Source organism: Castanea sativa, chromosome 7 (assembly GCF_040712315.1).
Source record: "Castanea sativa cultivar Marrone di Chiusa Pesio chromosome 7, ASM4071231v1".
In the NCBI taxonomy this organism is placed as follows: domain Eukaryota; kingdom Viridiplantae; phylum Streptophyta; class Magnoliopsida; order Fagales; family Fagaceae; genus Castanea; species Castanea sativa.
In genome coordinates, this window is record NC_134019.1 from 36,012,844 (window position 1) to 36,024,417 (window position 11,574).

The 11,574-nt window shown below is 36.1% G+C and overlaps 2 protein-coding genes across 8 annotated transcripts; one reads left to right on the forward strand and one right to left on the reverse strand.

Annotated features, from left to right (window-relative positions):
* Positions 1-4: 4 nt before the first annotated feature.
* Positions 5-10,070, forward strand: LOC142643859 (uncharacterized). 7 transcript variants are annotated; one of them, XM_075818580.1, is made up of 9 exons: positions 12-252; positions 1,297-1,357; positions 1,474-1,511; positions 2,308-2,588; positions 2,707-2,768; positions 3,675-3,873; positions 3,973-4,069; positions 5,549-5,631; positions 9,859-10,069. In XM_075818580.1, exons 2-9 carry the CDS (start codon positions 1,310-1,312, stop codon positions 9,957-9,959), a joined length of 909 nt encoding a protein of 302 aa, XP_075674695.1. In that variant the 5' UTR covers positions 12-252; positions 1,297-1,309; the 3' UTR covers positions 9,960-10,069. The 7 variants fall into 7 exon arrangements, with proteins under 7 accessions (XP_075674701.1, XP_075674695.1, XP_075674697.1 ...); XM_075818585.1 differs by lacking the exon at positions 9,859-10,069 and adding an exon at positions 5,864-6,271 and having other exon boundaries at positions 14-252; XM_075818581.1 differs by lacking the exon at positions 12-252 and adding an exon at positions 402-990 and having other exon boundaries at positions 9,859-10,070.
* On the reverse strand, positions 6,375-11,019 carry LOC142643860 (uncharacterized). The gene is made up of 8 exons (XM_075818588.1): positions 10,609-11,019; positions 10,205-10,495; positions 9,648-9,899; positions 9,195-9,404; positions 8,891-9,109; positions 8,587-8,805; positions 8,283-8,501; positions 6,375-8,197 (listed from the first exon to the last, which is right to left on the reverse strand). The coding sequence occupies exons 1-8, from the start codon at positions 10,660-10,662 to the stop codon at positions 7,226-7,228; spliced, it is 2,436 nt and encodes an 811-aa protein (XP_075674703.1). The 5' UTR covers positions 10,663-11,019; the 3' UTR covers positions 6,375-7,225.
* Positions 11,020-11,574: the final 555 nt, after the last annotated feature.

The window sequence follows — 11,574 nt, forward strand, 5'->3', positions numbered from 1 at the left end:
TACAAGGACAAAGTTTGCATATAAATGCCAATGGTCCACTGGCACCTCCCAAACCTCTCAGCCGGACACAGCCCCAGCCGCCGCTCAAAACTGCTGGAAATGCCGCCAAAAACCGCCACAGACTTCCCTCATCCTCCTTCCTGAAAATACCACCAAACCTACAAGCAGCCTGAGTCGCCGGAAAAGCCGCCGGAGACGTCGCCACCGACCTCTAAGTTTTTTTCTTCTTTTTTCCAATTTGCATTATCCAAGGTACAATCTTTTATTTTATTTTTCTAATTTTGTGCATGTGGGTTAGAAAGATTGATTAATTTTTGAAGCTTTTGCTTTTGCACGTGGTATTGGAATCTGGGTTCTTGGCCTATTGTTGGGTTTGTTTTTGTTTTTAAGGTTTTTATGTTCCATCGTTTTGTTGGTTTTTTTTTTTTAATGGGATTTTTGTTGGGTGAAACAATGAGTTGTATCCCACTTTACACGTAAAAAAAATCACAACTTTTGTGCGTCCACAGTCATGGCAAGAGTTGTGCATTCATTTATTTGTGGAACTAGATTTTTTTTTGGGTTGGTTTAAGTATCTATTTTTTTTTTTCTTTTTTGAGAAAAAAAATTGTGCCTAAAGACTTGCTGAGCCAAAATATGGTTCCAGAGTGAATTATGAACCACAGCTAAATGCTTTACACGTGGTCGTGTCAGAGGAACAATCTTACAACTATCACTAGGGACTGAACTAGAAGTCTAGAACTGAACTGAGACTTCTTAGCTTGCAGTTTACACACACCCTTTGAGCTTGAGCCCCCATCTATAGGGACTAGGGAGTTTCTCTTTGTCCTCATATATGTATATATTTATACCCAAAGAGACTCTTGTACGTTGAGCAAATTTGTAGGATTTAGATTAGGTGACACAGTCAAAACATAAAAGAAAAGAAAAACATTGAATATCATAGTAACTCTATCTGCCTCACCAAACTGAGTGAGAGGTTTCACCAAGGTACTCAATTTTTCCTTAATTTTTCTTGTTCCTTTTCAATTTTAGTGCATTTGTTTTATTGGGTATTTTGTGTTTCAGTCTTTCTGATTGTTTTGGATATAGAATTTGCTTGTTATCTTCATGGGCACATTTGAAAAATTCTCTCTTTATATTTTTGTTTTATTTAATCAATAATTTTTTTTTGGTGGAGATAGTTTTCTTTAAATCCCTCGTGAATTATCTTTTTGCTTATGGTTTCTTTTGGCAAGTTTGTTCCTTTACTATCTGGGAATTTGAGTTTGATGCGTTATTTTGATTTTCTTATAGAGGTTTCAGACTAATGAATATCAGAGAAGAAATGCAGAAGGCTAACCGTTTGATTGCTCAGGTAAAAGGCTAAGAGCATTAGCTTCTTGTTTAATGTTATTTGTTTGTTGTGTAATTTTTTTTTAATTATTTTTTAATTGAGTTAAAGTTTTGCTATCATATAATGCTTTCTTGCAGTCCAATTGCTGGAATTCATACGGAGTCCAAAAAGAAATGTATCTTTACCATTTTGTTGAGTTCGCGAGTGTGGCAGCCTTTAACGTATATAAGATGTTTTTCATGTTAGATTTTAGGCTTGTTTATGGATGTTAGGTAGCTGGAAAACTGACAGCATGGAGTGTGGACATCTTGTGCAAGTGAATTTATTTTTATGTTTCTGTGTAAGTTTGTAGCAGTCTTTAGAACTGATTCATGGATAGACAGCAACAAATTATTGCGTATAATAGGGGATCATTATTGAAAGTGATGAATAAAAATATGAAGAAGTTTATTCCTAAAGTATTCAAGATATTTGTACACCTATTTTTATAATAGTTTCATTTCTTTCAGCATAGAAAAGAAAATGGGATTAATCCGAACTATGATGCAGAGTGGAATTACTTGCATCTAGCATGAAAAAATAGTAAAATCAAACAACACATTCGAGAGAACATTCAGCAAGGACGTAGTCTGAGAAATGGTTGATTGGGAAGGGTATATATAGCAGCCATCTGACTGTCTTTAAGTCGTAAGTTGTGCTAATAATATGGTGTCTGTTATATGGTAGTATTCCTTCATCATGATATTATGGTAGCAGATAAGCTCGTATTTTGCTCCATCAAAGCAAGCTCTTTTAATTTGATTGAGAAATATTTTATGAGGTTTTGAGAATCTGAAAGGGTGACTGTATGTGCTTGTTAAGAGTTTATTGATTGTTATAGCGTTTATGGATAAACATTGCTGATTAGCATCCATTATCCTGTCATGTGTGCTCCTTTAAACTTAAATACAATGTTCATTCTGGTTTTTAAGGTTGGTGCAGATTGGCAATTTTGGGCTTCAATTCCTGTGGTTTATTCTGCATCTGAGTGTCAGCACATGGTACTTTCTGCTGGAAATAGCTCATGTGGTTGAAAGTTATTTCATCTCTAGTGGTCTAATGAAGAGCTACAAAGCCCTTAATTTAGGCAAGCTTCGGTACCTGGCCATTGTGGTAGGAAGTGAAGAAGCTTACCAAACTTCGAAGGTCATTGAACTTCTACAGTGGCTGGAAGCTATTGGCGTGAAGCATGTGTGCCTGTATGATATGGAAGGTGAGGATGTGTGGGTTCAACAGTGGTGGAAGTTCTTCTATAATTGCTCTGCAATAATGTCAATGTGTGTGTAATTCTTGTTATCTGAATGATGTGTTTTGAACATTTTGACGTCAAGGAGTATTAAAGAGATCAAAAGAAGCCATATTGGAAAAAATGAGCAATACAACAGTATTTCAGGTATTATGTTCTTTTTTTTACAGTAAAGTTACACTCATATCCCCCGTTTATGACCATTTATTGATAGAGGTAACTTACAAATGGAGAGGAGAGGCATTCAGCTAATGTGTTATCATTATCAATACATGACTATGAGTGTATTTGAAACCAATCTTTATATTATATCAGGAAATTGGCTTTTCTTGTCATATAAAACTTTCTATTACAAAATTAATGTGGGTAAAACAAATAGTGTTGTTAGGATGAACTTAAAATTAGTCTTTATATGCAAAAATCTTGATGTGCATGGGTGGGTGGGTGTACACAGATTTGGTGCTTCTATCTGTATTTGTTAAACTATTAATGACTTTGGTCTATTTGATTTGAAGCTTTCTTTCTTTCTTTCTTTCTTTCTTTCAGACTCTGTTTGAGTGGGAAAATGCTTTGGGTGTTTATACTTTTGATTCTTTGCATGATTTCCTTGATTTTTCTACTTTCACTGCTAGGTACTTTAGATTTTCTGCTGCTTCCTTAGCACACTGCCTGTGCGCTTTGATTTTCATTGTTTTTCTTCTTTTATATCTCAATCAAGTTATTTACTTATATAAAAAAAAAGACTTGTCTGTTCCTTTGAATATGTTTATAAAAAAATTGCCCTTTTTCTTGTGGCTAATTAATATAAGATGCTCAACTTTATTTGGATAATCTACAATTGAAATTTAGGCCAATGGGTTCTAGCTCAAACGGCACCTCCTTCCCTTGTAAGAGCAAGTTGGAGGGTGATGTTGTGGGATTAAGACCTACCATACATGTATGCAACATACCAAATAGAAAAAAATTCAACTACAATTGGCATTATACCATTGGTATGTCCGATAGGCCACCAGAGTTCTTACTTCTTACCAATTTAACATTTATTGTGCACAGGAAGCTGATGAAAATGATAAGCTACTTGACCAAAAACATATGATGCTAGAATTTGTGTCATTCTCTGATGGAAAAGAAGCAGTAGCAAAAGCAGCCAACTTACTTTTTGCAAAGTATTTGACATCAAATAATTCTAGTGAAGATCAGGAAGGGGAAATTTTTACGGAACCTCACATGACTGAGGCACTAAGAGCTGTTGGTTTGTTTTAATTTTCAGTTATGCTAAATGGTTTTGAGAATTGATTTTGTTTCCATTTTAATGTATGACCTTTGGGCATTTATGTTCATGTGCTATCAGGAAGTGGAGGGCCAGAACCTGATCTCCTATTAGTATATGGACCTGCGAGATGTCACCAAGGTTTCCCTGCATGGAGGATACGATATACTGAGATTGTGTGAGTATTCTTTCTTGTTATAATGTAGTTAAATACTTGGTGCTTTGGGAAGTTTATGTTAATCGGCCATTAAAAGTGGAAAACTCAGTGACTCGTTAAATCAGACAGCTTGTCCAAAGCTGAAGAAAAAATATTCAGCATTATATTTTGTTTCTATATGTTTCTGCGGGGGTTCATTTGGAGATTTACTGCATATATGTTTCAGCTCAATACTCATAGGAAACAATAAAAAAGGTGAAATGGAGTCTGTATAAGGAGCAGTCTGAACTTCTTTTAATGGCGGCCTTTTCTAAGTATTTTTTCTTTCCATTTGGTCAATGGAGGAATGTTTGAATGTTTCTTGCTGAGGACAAGGAGTAGCTATGCATAACCTTAATTGTTTCAGCTTACAAGAGATGTATCTTTATGTCCATTTTGCTAGGAATGGTTTTTAGATAAACAAATGGGTCTTGGAAGTTACTGTAGACCTGGGAGTGGATCTTGGAAGGTTTTACTAAAACATCTGCACAAAAGATGTGTGAAATTTTAAATTCGCAGATGGCCCGAAGAACTCTCTGTTTGCAATATTAGTGGCCAATGTGTTCCCCGTTTTCTCATTTAGGCACTAAGCGTTGATGTAGTCCAAAGTGGACAATAAAGTCCACAGAATTATTTCTGAGAGTTCTCTTTTAATTAGCATGATCCTTACTAACACTTTATTGACTGCCTGAGAGGCTCAGAAACAGAAACTCAACAACTACCATTTTCTCCCAAGGATTTGAGTTCAAATTTCATACATGATTATTTGACAATTATTTTTCATATTTTTGCTCTGCTTGGGTTGGTTATATGTGGGAGACTTACAAGATACCAAATACAATAGCCATTTTTTTTTAATAGAGTTTGCATCTTTTATCTTCCTAGTTCTTCCTTTCTAGCTTTGATCAACAGCTCCCTGGAGATTTGGCATTGTTTGGTTTTCATTGGAATCAGTACTTTCTTGCTTTAGAAAGCAACAGAAGCAGAAAACTACTTTTTGGTTATGCCTAGGAAAAAGTAATTTTCTAAAAATCAAAAAGGAAAAATATGATTTTAAGCAGGAATAGAAGTAATTGTCTTCAAAAGGAAATATTATATGATGGAAGGCATAGAGAAACATGTGAAAGTCTTTGACTTCATTTTCTTAGAAGGGTATTAGCTTATCTTGAATGTGTCATTACGATCCATGATAGAGTTTCCAACAATATTTACCTGAGTAACCCAACCTGCTTCTTTGTTAAAAGGAAAGCCAAACCAAAAGATTCCTTTGACATTAATATCTTCATTTGTTGCCATATGTTTGACAAACTTATCTAGTTTCTCTTGCTTGTATTTGCTTTCTTCATTTTCTGATCAGGGAGTTGTGGTGAACTTGTGATTGAGAAACTTCTCCCTATTTGACACAGTTTCTTTCTTGGACTGATTTGGGATGCTTTTTATTTTTTTTGGGTGTTGTTGCAGACATATGGGATCATTGAAGTCCATGAGATATGGTTCCCTAATTAAGGCTATTTATAAATTCACCATGGTGCGCCAGAACTATGGTAAGTGGCTTTTCCTGTTGATTCGCTATTGCTTTTGTTCTTGACAATATGACTGACAATTAATGGGCGAACAAAATGAAATGTGGCTTTTCCTGGATTGAATGTTTCCATAATACTGTTATAAGGTTCCATCAATTGTGGTTCTTGGAATGGTAATTAACAGTAAAATAATTCATGTATTTAAGTTTTAAAGATGGTGGTTGAATATATGTGTAATCTTTATCTCAAACAGGCAAGTGAGCCATCACATTACGAGGTCATCGTCTAAAATAAGCCATGCAGGGGGCAATGCGTTTGTTCACGGAGTATGAACTTTTTATGCTTCTAGTGTAGGCAGATTGCATTGGCTTAATCTTTGAAGTTAGAAATAGGAAAGCTTCTCTCTCTCTCTCTCTCTCTCTCTCTCTCTCCATATGTATTGTTCTTGAACTGTTGTTAAGTCATGAGTTGAAAAGCAAATGATTTATTGCTTTTAGGCAGACTTTCAGGCACCTGATTTATTTGAGAAAACCACGACGTATTGAAAATGCTCCACAGATTTTTAGGCCAAAATTTATACATTTGGGCCTAATTTCTGAGGATTTTGTGAAAAATATTTTTCTTTCTAATTTATATGTGACCTCAGTTCAATTTGAGTGAACTTGCATAACTGAGCCAATAAGCTCTAGATCAAAGTCAGGGGATTTCCCTTCTAACTCCCTTCTGTGTATGTGGCTACTTCTCACAGCCTTCTAAATCCTTTTTTGTCAGTCATCTTTTATTAGATGCTAGTATGCTAAATAATGGTGCACCTCCTTTTAGTTCCATATCGTGTTGTGAGGTGTTGAGACTTGTACTTCTTTAGTTTCAAAACAAATACTTGCCCATCAAAACTAATAAAATTATAAGAAATTTTCAATAATCAGAAGTGTTTTTTGTCCTTTGATGAAATGAATGTTCAAAGTGTTGAAATTTTCTTTTTGAATTATTCAAAAGCAATTAGTGAAGAGTTGGATTTTGGTACAATGGTAAGTACCGTCCATCCAAATGATTTATCACAAATTCAAGTTTAAGAATCAGTCCCAGTAAAAGTCAAGGATAAGGATATACCAACAACTTTTCCAAGATCTTGTAAAAGTGAGTATTATGCGACATTTTCCAAAAGCATTTAGTGTTGATGGTGTATGTAAGAAATTATTGTAATTTATGTTTCATGCTATCATTGTGGCATGACAATGTGGGAAACATTTTTATTGGGATGATCTTATCAAATTTGTAGCTTACTAGGAATTGCATGGCAATATGCAGGGAAGGGTTTTAACTTTAAGATTCGATTCTTATCAACTAACTGAAAGAAAAACACTTTGTAACTCATAAAACAAGCACCATCTTTCATACACCAATAACTGCGACCAAAGTCCAACCCTTTTTACATATAGGGTACCTCGGCCAAGTACTGAAGTGCGTGTGATCTTCCCCACATAACACATACAGACAAGAAACTAGAAATTAAGCACCAATACAAGCAGAAACACAAGGTCCACTATATTACATGAACTCTCTGATACACCTTTATTTAACATCTACACAATCGAAAGGCAACAGAGCTACCTCTTTAGATAGAGGCTGTTGTTGGTGATGGAACCCAAACAAGGTGATATATTGGGAGGAAATGACATACTGGAGATGAGCCGGGCTTGACACCAAGTTGGCGAAATAGAATGTGGTTAGGGTCCCAATCAGAAGTGTCCATGTGGCAAACAGCAACAGCTTCCACCTTATGTCCATTCTCACCACCAAGTAAAACCTTGAAAATCTTCGTATTCTCTATGAAGTGGCAGAAGAAAATCTTGTAAGGGTAAGGCAAAGGATGACAAGCAACCCATTTAGGAGCATAAAGTTCCTCTGAAACTCTTAGAACATCATAATTCTGTGTCAAGGCAGTTGACATTGTGGGGTGTTTAGTTGTCAGAACATTCAGGTTAGCCCATGAACCCAAGATGCTATGCACAAAATCAAGCATGGACTCTAAAGAGGTAGCACAGAGCTTGGTCTCCCCTGTGATGGGTGTAGCTTCACATTGTTGGAGTGTGTCTTCCATGGCTCTGGCATTGGGAGAATCTATAGGGATTGAGAAGAGTTGAAGGACGTTTGGGAGTTGGGACATGGAGAAAGGAATGGAATCAGCTTCTTCCCTGGGCAAGAACTCAGAAAGTTCTTGTATGGGAAAGTAGAGTGGCATTATATTCCCTACAAACAAATCATCCATGGTGAAAAAGCCTGACTTAAATGCTCCCAAGTGATCCATGTGAGACGACGGCTTTGTTGTCATAGTATTTTCATGCTCGATCACTGATGATTTAGAGTCTTCTCTATCGCCATATGAAGTTATGTAATTTGACTCTTTCATCTCTTGCTTATTTCTATAGCCAGCTCTGTAAGATTGATCTGACTCTTGGATTGGAGATTCCTTTGCTTCTTGCCTAGTTCCATACTGAGCCATGTAATTGTCCTTTGCATCTTTTCTGTACCCAGCTATGTAAGGTTGGTCCATCTCTTTCTGGTTAGTTACATCCTCCACTCCATCCTACAAACAAAAACTCAAAGATTAATGTGTCCATACTGTTAAACAAGATTTCAATTGAGATCAACTTTAAGAAACAAAGACTAACATGCTCTTGGTGATCCATCCTAGAGTTTTCCGAGGCATCTCCATATTGAGTTATGTAGCTATTTTTCGCATCTTGCCTACTGTATGCAGTTATGTAATTGTCTTTTGCATCTTCTCTAGTTCCATAAGCAGTTATGTAATTTGCTTTCTTATTGCTGTTATACCCAGCTATGTAAGGTTGGTCTACCTCTTTCTCGTTAGTTACATCCTCCACTCCGTCCTACAAACAAAAATTCAAAGATTAATGTGTCCATACTGTTAAACAAGATTTCAATTGAGATCGACTTTTAGAAACAAAGACTAACATGCTCTTGGTGATCCATCCTAGAGTTTTTCGAGGCATCTCCATATTGAGTTATGTAGCTATTTTTCGCATCTTGCCTACTGTATGCACTTATGTAATTGTCTTTTGCATCTTCTCTAGTTCCATAAGTAGTTATGTAATTTGCTTCCTTATTTCTGTTATACCCAGCTATGTAAGGTTGGTCCACCTCTTTCTCGTTAGTTTCATCCTCCACTCCGTCCTACAAACAAAAATTCAAAGATTAATGTGTCCATACTGTTAAACAAGATTTCAATTGAGATCAACTTTAAGAAACAAAGACTAACATGCTCTTGGTGATCCATCCTAGAGTTTTTCAAGGCATCTCCATATTGAGTTATGTAGCTATTTTTCGCATCTTGCCTAGCGTATGCAGTTTTGTAATTGTCTTTTGCATCTTCTTTGGTTCCATAAGAATTTAAGTAATTTGCTCCCTTATTTTTGTTATACCCAGCTATGTAAGGTTGGTCCATCTCTTTCTTGTTAGTTACATCCTCCACTCCATCCTACAAACAAAAACTCAAAGATTAATGTGTCCATACTACTAAACAGGATTTCAATTGAGATCAACCTTAAGAGAAAAAAACTAACATTCTTTTTGTGCTCCATCCCAGAGTTTTTTGCGGCCTCTTTTGTCCCATATTTAGTTATGTAACTATCTTTTGTAGCTTGGCTAGTATATGAAGATATGTAATTTGCTTCACTGTTTTTGTTATACCCAGCTATGTAAGGTTGGTCCATCTCTTTTCGCTTGTCCACCTTCCCTTGTTTTAAGTTGTTAGCTACATCCTCCACCTCACCCTACAAACAAAAAGTCAAAGATTAATGTGTCCAGGCCGTCAACTTTAGGAAAATGCTAAAGTTTTCGTCTATTTTACTACAAAATGCTTACAAACTGACGTGTCAAATAAATGATTGTTTAAATTACATTTTTTGTAATTGTTAACACATTAGTTTGTAAGATTTATGTAGTAAAACTTGTAATATCTTTGATATCACTCTTAAGAAAATGTAAAATTTCAAATTTAAGAATCAAAGACTAACATGCTTTTCGTGCTCCATTCTAGAGTTCTTTGAAGCATTTTTACTACCATATCGAGTAACATAACCTTGCTTAGTGTATGCAGTTATGTAATTGTCTTTTGCATCTTTTCTGGTTTCATAAGCAGTTATGTAACTGTCTTTGGCATCTTGTTTAGAGCTGTAAGCAGCTGCATAACCACCAACATAACCTAAATTTTTTGCATCTTTCAAGTGTTGCTTAGGTACATCCTTCCTTCCATTAGCACGGTCGCACTGCAGATAAAAACTCATATATCAATATGGCCACATTGCAGACAAGGCTCCAACAATTAATTTCAATAAAAAGTAGATGTTTGTTTTTTTTAACACATTTTCTTTGTAATTTGTTAAGTTGACAATTTATAATTGGAGAAACATCACTTTTACACGGGTCTATTATTGACTCTGCTTTTATTATGCTCCAATCATAACATATCATGTCAGTAGTTGCAAAACCATTGTGAAAATTTGTGTTTCTAAACTTATTGGAAACAAAAAAAAGGGTAAGCAGTAGGTGTAAGCTTTTCAAAAACACTAACATGCTTTTTGTGCTCCATCCCAGAGTCTTTGGAGGCTTCTTTGGTACCATAAGCAGTTATGTAGCTGTCTTTTGCATCTTGTTTAGAGCTGTAACTGTACGCAGCTGCATAACCACCTTGTGCTACATAACCTGACTTTTTAGCATCTGTAGTTCTGTACGCAGTTATGTAATCTGACTCTTTGGTGCCTGATGTAGTTTCATAGCTAGCTGAGTCAGGTTGGTCTGTCGTCTCCACTTGTTTCCAGTCTTGTTTAGCTACAATATCCCTTGCTCCATTGCCATGGTCACACTGCAAACAAATAAATGCAAAGATCAAACTTAAGAAATGTTGAACTTTCATGTAAAATTTAGCTCTAGATATTGTGTGAACACTAAATACTTTAATGAGAAGGATTGAATTACCATTAAGAACAAAAAATGAAAGAAGAGGATCCAATATGTTAATCGAAGAGCCATAGTTCTTACAACTTACACTCCTGTCTAGTGTGTGAGTGACTGAGACTTCAAGAACTATGCCACGTTTTATAGCCATGAAGGCCTTCTTAGTTGAATAAAATAAATCTTCTCAGTGAGAGATGAGGATTTCATTGATTTGGGTTGGGTCTTATGCGAGGAGGTGCCATCTGGGCTTGAATTCTTCATAGATTTCATCTTTTGATATTGAAAAATGCCAAAATACTATATTTTTTACTGCACAATCATTATAACTAATAATGTGACAATGAAGCATGAAGGTGATTAGTGAATTTTAAAAACATAATAAATGAATGTCTAAATCACATTTTTATTATTGGTGTTACGTTAGTTTTTTTTTTTTTTTTTGGTAAACCGTGTTACGTTAGTTTGTAGGTTAGAGCATCCACACTAGATGTGGTAAATGTGCCAAATGCCAAATATTTGGCACATTTGGCACACCAAACATAAAAACTACCTTTTATCAGATGTTTCAAATTTCATAAGTTTTGCCATATGTGAACAGTACCGTTGCATTTTTGCAACGGTACGGACGAGAATGGTAAAAACAAAATATAGTTTTTTATTCATTCTCTCTCATCCCACTCTGAGCCACTCCATCACTTCTCCGGATTCTGCTCTCTCTCCTCCCTCTGTGTCTAATCGCCCTCTCTCTAGTGAAGGATGGGTTCCAATGTGGGTATATTTTGGCGTGGGCTCCGGCGTGGGTTAGGTGACGGTGTGGGTCGTTGCGACGTGGGTCACGGTGAGGTGGGTCGCGGCAACCTGGGTTGTGGCGAGGTGGGTCACGGCAAGGTGGGTCATGGACTCACGGCAGAGGTGAGTGGGTTTTGATGGGTTTGTGGGTTTGTGGTTTCTTGGTGGCTGGATCGGTGATGGTTGTTGTTGGTGTTT